The 15,015-nt window shown below is 46.1% G+C and overlaps 1 protein-coding gene across 1 annotated transcript in view; it reads left to right on the top strand.

Annotated features, from left to right (window-relative positions):
* Positions 1–15,015, top strand: part of LOC146202701 (uncharacterized) — a 498,035-nt gene that overhangs the window by 109,402 nt on the left and 373,618 nt on the right. The window contains exon 3 of the mRNA XM_084601880.1: positions 11,690–11,754. Within this exon, the coding sequence (XP_084458006.1) occupies positions 11,690–11,754 (65 nt within the window). The remainder of the gene's footprint in view (positions 1–11,689; positions 11,755–15,015) is intronic.

Below are 15,015 nucleotides of genomic sequence, written 5' to 3' on the forward strand. Positions count from 1 at the left end.
CTGACATCTACGATGTCGGCGATCAAAAACTATGCTCCTCCTCTTCTCCCTCAGCTAAACGCAAGTAAAAATAATAAAAAACAGGTCGCAATGGTGCCCCGCCACACCAAGTCTGACCCGCGTCACTTGTGTGCTCCCAATTAGTTAAGCCCAGTAAGTCCCATTTAAGTCCCAGTTAAGCCCCATTTGATGTCATCGGGCAAGGGCAGCTAAGAACGAGCGTCGCCCAAACGGTAGCTGACAGTCCCAGGGAGCAGTTTCTTAAAAGTTATTTGCAAATTATCGACTACACATAGCACTTTTCTGTTAAACTCAAATGCTCACAAAAGTCACCTCTACGGATTTGCCGCATTAGAAAAAAAAATATTTTTCAGGGTCCTTTTAACGTGAAAGAATAATGCCTTCGAGAAAAAAAAAACTGCGGTAGGACATCAACACGTCTAACAATCTGTTACGCTGTGCAGTCGGATAGTGACTGCCTGTCTAGCTATACAGATGTACTTACTATTCACGGTAACCATTACACAGCCTAAATCAGTTACTGTTTGGCTCAAATTTTTTTTTTTTTCTCTCTCTTTAGAGCGCAGCTCTTTCGCACTCCTTCCTGGGTTTCGCGGCGTCGCCGTCTTCCCTCGTAACGAGCTTCATAAATAAAGAAATCCTGTCTCCACTGGGAATCGGGCCTTCAACTCTTGTATCTCCAGCCGAGCGCTTTAACCAACTGCGAAACACTCGGGTCGTGGAACGCACATCATAATTCTCCTTGTCTACCGTGAGGATGATAGTCGCGATTACAATGACGCTGCAATTAGTGCAGTGCCGACATCAGCAATGATATTAATGAGGGCAAACGTGATGCACCGTGTCCACCATCCACGCTTAGACTTTGGCATTTCTGCGGTGTAGATCCCACAGTGCTCTCGGAATTTTAAAGCGCAGTTCTTCAGCGCCTGTTGCAGCATGAGTGGCGTCGCTTTTTTACTTCGTAACCAGCTCCGCAGCGAAAAAGAATGGTACCATGAGATAGAGCGTCAAGGAAAGGTGTACATGCTTTTGTCGATGCTGTCAAGGAGGAACTAGTAACGTGAGCGTCGGCGTCACCGTTGTCCCTCGTAATCAGCTTCGCAACCAAAAAAGGATGGTACCATAGGATGAAGCGTCAAGGAAAGGTGTGCATGGCTTTGTCGATGCTGTAAAAGCGAAACTAATAGCTAACTAGTAACTAGCGACGTAATCGTCAGCGTCGCCGTTGTCCCTCGTAACCAGCTCCGCAGCCAACAAAGAATGGGACCATAGGATAGAGCGTCAAGGAAAAGTGTGCAAGTGGCATAATGGTTGATGTGGTTTAATTAGGTAATAAATTTGAGCCGATAACAATAATAATTGGTTCACAAAAAAGGAAAGGCGCAATATTTGTCACCTGTTCTGTGGACACTGGCCATATGTTGAAGAAATGCAAGAAATGAGATTGACGTTTCGGCTCACATACGAGTGCCTTGATCACAATGAAGCGAAGCACGGGAAGGTTACCTATTTAGAGGCGAATTTTCCAAAGGAGTGGACAAATACCTCTGGGAGATGGCCTCGTGTTAAGATTATTGTCTGAGGCGTTGGCTGGATGTGCAGCGATTCCATGAACAAGAATATTTTTGCAATGATTTTTCTATTGGCAACCACGCATGCCGCGTTCTAGTCGATTACATGGCTGGTGTCAGGCTCACGCAATACCTCAACAGGTTCAATCGCTTTAGTTAAACCTCAAGGCACTGGCCATGTCATCGACTGGGACACGGCACATGTGATTGCCAGTAAAAAATTAATTTCCGAACCCCTTGCTCATGGCATCACTGTACATCCAGTCAACGTCACATGCGGTAAACCGGACACGAGGGTGACGATGCAACCTCTAAGAGATATACAGTCTTTGTCAAAACTATACGGCCCAAGAGGTTCACTTCTGAGCACTGTAATGTGGCTGCTGGCAGCAATACTGGAATATGAACGTAAGCTACGGGAAAATGAAGGCGAGATTTATCAACTACGAGATTTCGAACGCTAGAGTTGCTTTACGAGCCTCGTTACTGTGCTTAAAACAAAAATCCTTGGACCGTATACTTTTGACAAAGACTGTACATCCATTCGTTTCGAAAAATCGCCTCTAAATAGCCAACCTTGCTGTGTTTCGCTTCATTGTGATCAATGCACCAGTAGGGGCGCCGAAACGTCAATCTTTTCTCTTCCATTTTTTCAACATTTGGAGAGGATAAGTTTTTATGAATTCTCCTCAACAGACAGGATTCTGTCCAACCTTGGACTTCGTTAAGTGTATATTACGTAACAGCTCGAATGGCTCCCGCCTACTGGTCTCCTTGTAGATTCTCGTTCGAGTACATTTACTCTGCTGCTCATTTAATCAATAATCCTTAATTTTTGCTTATGTCATCTTTCACATACTAAGCTACATTATTACGTCGAAAACCACCGGATAAAGTCCAGCCTTAATGAAACCGTACAGACGCTCCTGCGATGCCTATCCTAGAGCGTCTAACACGGGATCCAATGGTCCCATTTACTGTCAAACAGACCATGTCGCATGGTCTAGTAACGTCACACAACATGCCGACCATTGAAGACCTGGTGAAGTCACCTGCTAATGATCGCCAGTCTGTGACGAGCTCGTGACTTTTCGCTCACAGCTGCCACGCCGGGTTTTCTGTTGAAGGGAATACTTACCTTTGTCGCGTTAAAAATACCTACCCCCCAAAGGAATTCCAACCATTATGACCTATGGCGCAGGCTCCCACGCTCTGTGATTAACAGGTAGCTCCAGGTAGCGCGGGACAGGCGCCTAAAAGATGACGAGCACGGCTGTCTCCAACACGCGGGGTTAAGGCAACCAGTGAGAACACGCAGCACCGCGCTGTCACCGGGCGCCTCTGACACTATGTGTTGGACACCATCGCATTCACCATCTTTTAGCCGCAGCGCACTGTTAAGTTGCGATTAGGTCTTTTTTGTTGTTTTTTTTTTTTTTTTTTTTTTTTTGCAAGCACTCCTAGAGGACCTATGTGGCCTTCCTGTAACCTCCCGGCCATTAATTTCACTCGCAGTAATCCGTTTACTGGTCGGTATTACTTTTTTAATAGCGATTTTTTTTTTCACTCTGGCGATGTCGGCGGTTAATGTTATCATGACTTCGCTGGTTTCCAGTACCAATGTTCGCGAGTGTGCTAATTGATCAGTCGGTTGTATTCGAGCGAAGAAATCCGCCGTGTCGTTCGTTATCCCTGCCTTATTATTTCAGAAAACATGCGTATTCGAACAAAGCCTTCTATGAAATGCCAGTTCTTTTCGCCCTCAGCACTAAGTTTGAGCGACTTCACGATCTACTGTCATTGAATGGGGGTTAAATGGAAAACGTCCGTGTGAGCGAAATGCCAGCGAACGCTAGGGAAGCCCGGGCGATCAAAATCAGTCAAACGTCCGTCCCTCCAGTGTCCCTCATAGCCCATGCGGGCAACTTCGGAACTTTAAAAGCCGCATAGAAATTCGGTAGAGCAAAGTTTCCACAAAGCAATGAACAACCTTAGCGACTTGTTTTTGTCCAAAGATGATAATCCTCATCAGCTTCAAAACAATTGCGTCTCCCGGGGGCGTGATGAGAATTAAAAGACCTGCAATAAAAAGACCTGCTGTCAGTACACGTAGCAATTCGCAATTAGCACTTTTCTGCAGCATATTTACTTCCCACCTATGTGCAGAGGCCACCGCGTTTTCACCTGCAGACACGTAGCTGCAACGCGAAAACGCGTATCGTACTCTCGTCTTTAAAGCTAGGCAAGAGTGTGCGCACGCAAAAAACGTTGGGTGCGTTGGGTTCTATTGGCGGTGGTAGAGGCGCTGCTGACGACATAGTTCTAGGAAGCTTTTAGGACCGGGCGCGCACTGCGGGGTGCGAGCCTTGACCGGCTGGCAGGGCCAACCATTTGTTTGCGCGGCGATTTTTTAACGCGACTTGCTGCCGGCCATTAGGCAGCCCTGTGGCGTGCGCACGCGACGCGGATCGTAAATTAGGCCGCGCGCGGACGTGGCCGCAGCGGTCGACCTGAGCCGGACTCATCAGCCGGAGTGGGGTCCGGAGGCCAGACGGGGGGCGCACCCCGCCTCGGCGCCGCGCGACGTGCCTCTCCGGAGCCCGGACCAGATTGTGCTCTCACAGGGCTCCCGATTCTCGCGAAATTATTCTTGGCGCAGAGCATTTATTCTTTTTCCTCCTCGGTCTGAGTAGACCAAGTTTTTGAAACGAGTCAAGGGCGTTCGTGCTCGTTAAATCCTGCTCTCAATGCGCTGTCTCGCGCGGAGCGATTTGCGTGCTCCTTGTGGGCTCTGTAAAAGTCCTTGGCCAGATAGATGCCTCCGTGCGAGATCTTCGAACGTGTCGACAAATAGCTCTCAGTGCAAAAATCACCCCTTGATACCGGCGCCGTCAATATTCATAGTCTGTGACTTGAGGAACGATTCCTCTTCAGATCTCAATGCGCAAAAAGGCACGGCAGAAAAAAAAAATATACGACGCTCGGATTGCTTGAAGCTATGATTGATGCTCTTGTTCAGACTGCTGCTTGTCCCAACAAAGTCGCGAATTGTGCAAGAGAGACCGTGACAATTATCTTTCGCTCTCTCATGGTTACGTAATACTCCTAAAGAAATGTATAAATTCAATCCTAACTGGTTACTCCTGCCCCGCACAGTGTGACAGTGTAATGGGGACTCAGAAATATCGCAGAACTTGGCGCATGCGCATAAATGTGCAGGATTACCATGTATAGGTGGCGCAATTCTCACAATAGGCGTAACATGACCTGTGTCCTCGCAACAAAATGAAACATGTATTTTTTGTCTGCATAACGCTGATGATACCGAGCCAGTGTAGCAGTTTAATACGACACATGTAACAAGCTTATTGAAGGGCAAGCAGTCCGAAAAATGAAGACGGCAGCAGAGGAACCACAGGGCGACTCTCATCGTATGGTTCCTGTGCTTCCGTCGTAGTCTTTTGCGCTGTTTGCCCTTCAGTATGTACCACCAACTCGCCCGTTTGGCTACATAATGTAATAAGCGCTTCTAATTGCACTTGAAAAGTAGGCGTTAACAGAGCAAAGGTTTCACATTCACTTCTCTATTCCTCCTTCAGGAACGAAAAAGAAATAAGGTAAAATAGCCTTTGACTAAAATATCGTACAGAATTGTTTTTGCCTTTGACGCTAATTTCAGCAATAGCTTTAGGAACAAGCTGCCCTAAATTGCCGCGACTTTAGTCGTCTTTACTCTATGTCAGGGGTACGCGCCAAGTCATATTTTGGAGAAGGGTTGAAATCTGGGTCAGTTGGTACATAGTCTTAGAGAATAAAAACCAGCCAAGGGACAAGGACGAAGAAAGACGATGTACACACGGAAGCTGGAACTAACAACTGTGCTGTATTGAAATAACAACATTTCCCAAGAAACCTTGCAAGGCATGCGCAACTCGACGTCCAACGCACAGCATTTTTTTTTCTGGTTTTTATTCTCATATTTTGGGATCTGCAGAATGCTTCCGCGCTGCATGTTTGTGACTAGTATTTCCGAGAGCGTTCGTCATCTGTCTCGCACGCTGCACGTTCGCGGGCTCTGGCCTCTCGCTGACGTTCAGCGTACTGAGCACGACGCGTCCTCTAGGCTGAATTCATAGCCGTCTAACGCCGACATTCGCGCTCTCTTTGTTCTGGCTTCGGCTGACCGACGACTTCGCCGACGGCGTGCATCCGCTCACGATCTCGTGCCCAACGCACCACGTGTTTATCCGCAGGGCTGGTGTCATCGTAATGTCTGACAGCAGTCAACCAAGGGTTTCTCCGCAGTGGCGAAAACAAAGGCGAAAAGGATCACGCACACGTAGCTTTGAACGTGAACTAATGCGGATGTGGAGGAATATTTACTGAAGTCGTCATTTTGGCTTTGAGACATGTGTATACACATAGATACACAAACAGGCAGTAGGTGCTTAGGTAGCTCAGAGCTAGTGACTGTGTATTTACTTGAGATCGAATTGAATTCAACTGAATTGAGTGATCTCATCGGCTTAGGTTTATATACTCGTGATTGCTACCGTTAACTTTGTCCATAGGTTTCGTCATGTTTGTGGCTTAGGTTACCGTGGTGCGGCTCTGATATGCCGTGTGGTGTGCGTGTTTGGCATTGCATTTACGAACAATATTCCGTCGTCTTGAAGGAGGTGGAAGGCCTTGCCTGTTTTGGATGCGAATACAGAGAATCCAGCGCGCAGTGTAGGGGCACCCTGAATATATTGTGGAATGACAACTGCTGCAACCTGCGCTTAAACCGATTGACAACCAATCACAGACAGCATGCAGGACCCGTAAACATTGCTTCTCATATAAGCTAGCCTCTTTTAACGCAATAGTGTTAAAGGCCCCGTTCACCAAAGTCCGACGTCGGCGCCAACGTTTACGTTGTGAGCGACAAATAATGAGCGCTGGCAGGCGGTATCTGGCAGCTGACATGGGCGAGCACTAACTGGACAAAGGGTTGTCTGACGTTGCGTTTTGCAGGCGCTGCCAATTCGGGCCTCTCCTTTCATACGTGAAGGTGATATCAGAATCCGCCTGCAAGGACCATTGCATTCCCGTTATCCCTATGCCACGCAGGTACGTTCATACGGCTTGGTTAAAGCGGGGCTTTATATGTGGGCTGGTAGCCTACGCTATCGCGTCATACCCTTAAAGGTGTAGCTTAAATATCACGCATAATTTTCATTTTTCTGTTTCTTTCTGTTCCTATTCCATTCCACTGTGCCCCCAAAGTAGAGAAGCCAGTCAGGAAGTATTTGGAAGCCAGAATTTTCGACCTTCCTGCACTTGTTGTCCTTACATTTACATTTTTTTTTTTTTTTGCGATTGAATCTGGCTACCAGCTTCTGATCGCGGTAATACTGGATGTAGATATTTCGAACTCCGGACGCTAGAGTTCCTGCAGATGTCTGCAGATTTTGTGCTATGAGGTCTGAAACCCTTTGTGACCCTTCTTGGCAGTTTCTGTCGGTTTCCCTGATGGAAGTCGCTTGCGTCTACGATGCTTCGGCGGTCCTTGCAGGTCTTGTTTAACTTATCACGTCAAATGGCAGGACTGGACATGTTTAGGCAGGTTGGATAGGCTGCACGCTGGTATTAGAGGCAAAATAGCGACAAAACGCGGGAAAAAAGAAACTCCCCCTTGAATCATTCTTTTTTTTTTTTTTTTCAAAAATGAATTTCAACTGAACGCCACTGTAGATGTTATGATGTCAAACATGTGCGATTACTTGTAAGTGAGCGTTGTTTAAAGCTCAGTCAAATATTTTACATCGTCTAATTATTACCATAATGAACACTAAACAACAACTTCCTTGCCACTTTTTTTTTTCCAGGCCAATATCCAATGTGCCGTTCTACTCTTGTGTAACCACTCGTGCTTCCAATAAAAGGAATTGAAGTTTTTTAAAAAAAAGAGCAAAAAGAAACTCGTTATTAGAACCATACCACCAAGTGAGATAAGGGGGAAAAGGAATTATGGACCGCTCCATGAAAACCTTCGGAAAGCAATGTGAAACATAGTAAAAACAGATACAATCTCTGACGGCGCAAAAGCCCGGGACACGCATGACAGCGAAGTAACTTGAGAAGGCACCGCGCAGTGCCGTTCTCCTCGACTTCACTCGTTTCTTTTCTTTTATTATGACACCATTTTCTGCCGCGCCCGTGGCGAGCGTTTGGACAGTCGGCTGACGCCTTGCCCCCAGGGGCCGTTTTTGCCATTGGTGAGCGTAGCGAGATGATCCTTCCTAACATAACTGTCGAGCTGTTTTTCCTCCACGCAGTAGCTGGAACCATTCTTAGCGCCAGCGTTGCGTCCTCGAGTTTCTGCTTCCTTTTTATTTTTCATTTTTACTATTCCGTATTTTCTCTCCGTTTCTCTCTTGGGTGTTCTTATCTTCAATCATTTTACTTTCCTTCTTAAGCTTTCGTTGCCTTGATCCTCTATGTGGCTTTTCTTCGCGAAAAAAAAAATTGATAATAAAGTCCTAGTATTCATCGAGATTCTTCGAGTGCATGGTTATAGCGCCAAAAAAAATAATAATAATTCTCTGTGATATTTTGTTTGTCGAGCACTCTGTTCTTGAAAAGGATGGCTGAAGAAAGTATTCATGATTACACTAGCTTCCACACTGCGCGCGCTTTTCTTCTTACGATAAACACTTCACAGTCTGGCGCACTGGAGAGCAATATGCCTTGTATGTTGTCTCTGCCGAGCCCAGTGAACGGTCAAGTTTATTCGGCTCTCTTTTTTAATGCGTCCCACAAAGAAGGGATGATATAGCGAGTGTTTAATCAGTAATGAGCCTAATGCGAAGACGGGCCCTTAGATGGCTTCCCGTTATCAATAACAGGAACGCAGTTTCTTGGTACTCGCCTTGCGGTCGTTTAAAATATTGTTTAATGACAGTTTTGGCATCCCTCCCCGGGGCTTGGAGTCTCCCGAAGATTGTCATGGGCTGGGACGCAATTTGTGAAGTTGTGCTGCTGCAAAGTAATGAGGATTCTGCGCGTTCATCTTGGGGCAGCGCGTATGAGTCAATTCTTCGATATCCAGCTTGGTTCGCCTTGACTCGCCTCTTAGAAGTGCAGTTCAGTATACAGTGGAACTGAAGAAAAAGAACTTAGTTTCTTTTTTTCTTTTTTTCAGCTCGTGAGCGTTAGCAGCCCAACTTCATAAAAAAAAAAAAAGAAAAAAAAAAAGTGTCTCGAGTCGGCGCTGGTTTTCCTACTGAAGCCTCGCAAATGCTCTGTGAAAGGGAACGCGGCGGCTCGGCTACGGATGGCAGTAGAAGGAAGAGGGTAAAAATTGGAGAACGGCAGCAAGGCAGAAGGGGGAAGTAGAGGTGAACGGGGTACGCGGAGGTCGCTTTGATACACCGATGCAGCACCTGCTGTGTGGCCTTGACCCGGCGGTGCGTTCCGCTTTCTGATTTTTTTTTTTTTTTTTTTTTTTTGGCATAGACGATCACATACTCGCCCTGTAGAAGACTAAGGATAGCACGCATATATGTCGTATAAGTCTCACAGAATGTCTTCGATTTTTTTTTCTTTTTTAAGGATGTTTGACTGTGCTTCGAAATATTTCCTCGTCATTACCGGTAACACAAGGCAGCCGCCATATTGTCATTTTTTTTGGTTAGTCCACTGTGAATGCTGGTTAAACGTTAACGGTCTAGTTGTTTTGCCTCCTGGACCTTTGTGGTTATGATGGCCAGTGTGCAATGCCTTTATGCGACATTTGGAAGTCGCCCAAATCAACTCTTTAATAACTTCGTCCGCAGGATCTCGCTCCAGATGCACGCTTCAGGCATTATTTCGGAGGGAGTCGGAGACGGCGCAACACGAGTCTTTTGCTTTAGCGAAAACCGTTCTACCTCTCGAAGAAGATTGCTCTCTAAACATTGCCTAGCCGTAACATGCGTCCTGTCTGCGCGTGCCCGCGATTCACTGTGAGGGAACTCTGTCACTTCATGCTTTACAGTTTCCCGTTAACGAGGACAAAGTGACGAGGCCTAGATGGGTTGGCTTTAAATGAGCTGAATTTTAAATGCTGAATGAGAAATGCTCAATGAGAAAGCAGCTCATTCCTTTTTTTTTAACATGTGAACACACGCCCACTCATGCACGGGCCTCCCGAAAATAAACTCCGCACAAACTCTACTCCTCACTTGCACGGAATGGTGTTAGTAACTGCCGAGGCTGTCTAGCCCTGTCTCAAATTTATTTCGGTTTCAACAGCTTGGCTTCTCCGGCAGCCGACTAGACACTGTTCTCGTCAATATGTGTTACTATGAAAAAAAAGCGCGTAAGTTTGTTTTGGTTTGTTTTGTGGGGTTTAACGTCCCTCTTCGACTCAGGCTATGAGAGACCCCGTAGTGGAAGGCTCCGGAAATTTCGACCACCTGGTGTTTTTTAACGTGCACTGACATCGCACAGCACACGGGCGCCTTGCTTTTCGCCTCCATGGAAAAGCGACCGCCGCGGCCGGGATTCGATCCCGCATCCTTGGGCGCATATGTCGAACGCCGTAACCACTGCACCGTCACGGCGGGCTCAAGAGCTAGTAGGTGATAAAGCTGAGGAGCCTTACGGGCAAATTTGACTTGACATCGCGCAGGAAACGCGTTCATGCATGAACAGACACTTTCATTCTCTAGCATGTATTGTGTTTAGTGCTGCCAGAACTACTCTGGTTTACAGGGGAAATAATCAGCAATTCTCGAGGACTGCTACCACCGCGTGGAATGCACGCCCAATAAAAAAAAAAGAAATCAATGACCTTTTCTTATTTTATAAGGTGATTGGGCGGGCACTGACTGATCGTCCATCGGGTTTTGTGACGTCAGGACGCCAATGACAGGGCCATGTTGGCGGGTGCAGCCAACTCTGACGGCTCCTTTCAGTTGGGAGGGCGAACTCTACAGGATCCTTCTATTCCGAGCCAAACATGTCACCACTAGGCCACGCAGGCACGCTAGTATGGTTCAGTTCAAGCGGGGCTTTATATCGGTAACGGGTGGTCTTTCACGTAATGTGGGGGCTTAGGACTTTATGTTGACAATCATGTGTAAGATGGTAAAGACACAAGTTGTAGTATTAATGGGATCGAGTCAACTCGTTGTCTTATCCTACCACGCATACTAAAAGGAACAAAAAAAAAAAAAAAAAAAAACGAGAGTCCTCGCCTGCTCCTCTGCATCTTGTCCTTTATTCACAAGGCGAAAAATGCGGCGCTTTTTTTTTTCTTTTTCAGACTTTGTCTGTTTGCTCTTAAAGATGCCAAGTGGGCTCGCAATTCTCGTTTTGTACGACGAGACACAGATATGCTATATTCAAGAACACAGGTGCCGCCTGCTCTTAGGAAGCAGCCGTGTCTAGACATGCGGAAGGGCACGCCGTTGTCAAAGTGTTTCCTGCGTGGAATTAGACGCACTGACAGAACGCAGAGCTCCTGCAGCCGTACACGCCGACACATTGATCGTCGCATGTCAGCCTGCGTCGAGTATTCGTCTGACCCACAAAAACATCGGCAATCTGTGCAAGCTGAGCACTCGCCGCAAGGGGCCTGTGTCTTTGATGGAAAGCTCAGACTGCACCTAGGAAATTTACCCACAAACGCAATACAGACGTACACATTGTAGGTTTTGGCAATAAGAATACTGTGTGATTTTTAAGCTCGTAGTCTTTCTGACTATGGTGCGTTATTAACCGATTAGGCATACGCGCCATTTATTGGGGTGGCGGGAAGAGCATTAGCTGTAGATGCGTATTGGCGTATTGGCACAACAAGCCCAGCAGGTTGGAGGCATTTCTAAATTTACTTGTTGGAGCCCTTTGGTGTGTGCAAAGAAAAATTCAGGCTGTTCCACCCAGGGTGATTCCCAGAGGTGCAATGATTCCTTAATTCTCGTTTTCTGTGCCAATTCTGAGCCGAATTATCTTTTACTCTTTCGTGAAACCGTTGCTCGTTTTTCTCTCTGGTCTTGCTCGGTTCGGTTGTACAGCGAATGAATGACGTCACCTTATTATTTCCGACTTCTTTTTTTTTTTTGCAGAGTCGTATACTCCTCGGGCACAGGAGCACTAGAAGTTGAACATCTCCGCTTTCCTCTTCGTAAAGGTAAGACTTGAAAACGATTTTTCCCGCGTCAGATCTGTAACTGCTCCGCCGGTTGCGTCGCAGTGTCTGTTACTCGGGAATGATGATGGCTATAGCGCCGTCTCGTCTCTTGCCCAAAAAAACCAAGCAGCAGGTCGTCACAAACTTCATTCAAATGTTTCTTGGCAGCTAGCGTTCAATACTATCATCTAGCTATAGGTCTGGATATATGTTAATGCTAACAACTAATCGAGTAGTTGATCACGTATTTAGGTGTCATTATACTCTCTCAACAGTATCTCGTGAAGTATAAACATTATAATCAGGACCGGTAGGACCACCGTATTTCTGTTTGCAATCTATGGCAACTAGTATATGAGCACACCTGAAATGGCTGAAAGAGAAAAACAAAAAGACGACTGGCAAGGCGTATTATTCGAGTGCATTGCCTTTCGAACTGCACATTACGCGCCACTGACGGAATGTGTCCAGAAAGGGGGCTACTAAGAAGGGCTATTTCGCTGCAAGAAACCGGGGAGGGGGCAAGGTCACTAGGTTTCGAACCGGGAGGCTGCACACTGCCGCCCTTTTCGAACCATATCTTTTGGCAAAGCGAACTTGTATTTTGTATATTGGTCGGTTCCCTGTGCACTGCATATTCGTGCTAGGCGCGTTCCATAGGAAGAAACCAGAGACACCAATCAACCTCTATAGGCTAACTTGTATAATTAATCATCTACCCCCATACCAATGTGTATTCTCTGAGTTGATGGGATCATTTTTATCTCATTCGGTAAGACAGGCAGCAATACTTTGTGACCAGAATTGAAAGCTTCGATTACTGCTGATTTTTACGGTACAATTTTTTCGGGTCTTCAAAGAAGATGAATACTGGATGGTGCCATCATAAGATTTCTTAGCAGTTAGAGCGGGAACGATATTTCTCACGCCGAGGCATTACACTTGTTTCGGATAAAATTTCGAGAGAAAAAAAGAAACGCTGCATCAGCGTTATGTTTCGACTCCGCCATAAATTAGGGCTGCTCCGCCATTTCAGCGGCGATGAAGAGGAGTCGTGCACTGATATATGGAGCTCAGAGCACTCACAACTTAGCTTTGGTGTTTATTGTAACAGCGAACATGAAACATGCGGTTATGGTTTATCTTCCAGTTGCCTTCAATCCAAACTTACTATTTTTCGTCGACATTGCGGAAGGTCTTCAGCTCGGTCATCTGAAAAGGCGTAACGCGAACGTTGTGCTAAATTAAGGGCCACTTAAAGAATAGTTATATACATTGCCTACAAGTGTATTGGCATTCCGTTCTGTCAACTAGTGTTAACATAATGTGACAATTTTCGACAATTCACGTAGATACCACTATTCCCTAACATTATGGAGTGAATTTCGATCGGCATGATCCACTGTAATTCTTCATTCAGCATATCATGCTGTCTTCTTGAAATTTGAAGCCACGTTGCTTTGTCGACAATTTCAAGAAACACCCCCAAAAAAAAACACTTGCTTCCTCTAAAAAAAAACGCGGCGGGGTTCTGTCGCGCTGCTTTAATTTTTCGATAAGAAAAGAAATTAGACTTTGGTATCTTGAGGCGGAAGGTGAATGTAGATTCAGTGCGCACAATCAATATCAGCACCTGGAGAAAACCCATAGATACTGAAGCGAGGTCCTGTGTCAGGCTAAATACAGGCTGAAAAGAAAAAAAAAAACTAACCAATTTGATACGCAATGTCTCTTCTGTCGTTTCCTTCTTGCCATGCAGTCTATAATAATTATCACAAAGAGAACATAGCCTTAGCCGCATGGATCGTGGTTCTCGCAAAACCAGCGACATAACTTATTCAACTTTTACTTTTCGCGCAACCTCGGAGAGGTTGTCAGCCAGCAAGGCACTTGATTCGCGCCGTGGCCCGCGGCGCCGGTCGCCTAAGTGGCCTACAGCCCACTCGACCGGCGCACGGAGTAGGCAGCCGACCGTCGAGGCTTCATCGCCTGTCTTATTGATGCCTCATTAACCTTCGGCATATTGATCTCAGCGGACCCGAGCGAGAGCTATAGAGCCGGCGGCGCAATGCGCGTTGTCGTTTCCCGGTCTCCTTGGTTTCAGACATCGGGAATGGAACAGCTCACCCGTGAGTGGCCATCTTTTGCCACGCGCTGTGAGGGAGCGCCTCGAAACGGCGCGCGGCGAGCACCGCGGACGTGGGCAATCAATTGCGTTTACGGTACTGCTGTTCGCCGGAGGCGCGACGGATGGATCGACGTGCTTCTGGCAATGGACGGTTGCGCGAGAGACCTGTCCGAGCCGAGAAGGCATAAAACGGACTCTGAAAAAACTCATGTACATGTGAGGAAGGAGGAGACTGGGAAGAACGCGATAACGTGAAAAACAAGCCCGGCAAGGCGCAAATAATAGACTGGTTCAATCGTTTTCCTATGAGATGCTTCTGTGCGAAGCGGTGCTGGGGGGAGGCAATGAAAATTGGAGCCTTATCCGCGTCCAAACATATTTTTTTGATGCGATGCCACCAAGAAGTGGCAAAATGTGAAAATGGTGCTTACTAACATATTTTCCTAAGTAGTGTCATCATGCCGAAACCGTGTGCCTAAATCTCAATTTTTTAGCGTGGGCTCATTCAAATAAGACGTGTTAGGAGTTCCTTGAGCATATAAAGGTATACAATGCGTACATGCAATAAATGTGGTAACAGCTAACTTTCAAGGAAATTATTGTCGCGAAAAATTAGACGGACATTTACATTACCATATTACTCTCTGTGGGTTCGCAATTTGAACTTTTCCGAACTATGCATTCAATGAGGACACTTACTCTACATTTTCGGGGTTCAAATAAAGAGAACTTTTTTATCTACAAAGCGCAATTATACTTCAGACTTTTCTATTCGCCCTGTAATGATGTTCATTTGTGCAATTATGAAGCTATAAAAAGGGCAGTGAGAAAAGCAGCAAAAGTGATCGTTTTCTGGAGAGAAATGAGCATGCTCTTTTTTTTTTTTTGTCGAGTTTGATTTTTTTTTTCTGCACTTGGGGGGAGGGGGGGGGATTACAGTAATACATACATGGTTTTTGTAGAATATATCAACCGAAGTTTCTACAGAGAAATACCACAACATGGAAAATGAGTAATGTGTGATTATTTTTGGCGGAAAGGCAGAAAGAGCCCACGCATCAGATGTGGCAAACAAAGTGAAAAAAAAAAGAAAAGGGTCCAAGGTTGAGGTAACGTGCGCTTTCAAGTGCGAG

The sequence above is a fragment of the Amblyomma maculatum genome, chromosome 1 (assembly GCF_055883805.1).
Source record: "Amblyomma maculatum isolate TAMU_Amacu chromosome 1, ASM5588380v1, whole genome shotgun sequence".
NCBI classification, from domain to species: domain Eukaryota; kingdom Metazoa; phylum Arthropoda; class Arachnida; order Ixodida; family Ixodidae; genus Amblyomma; species Amblyomma maculatum.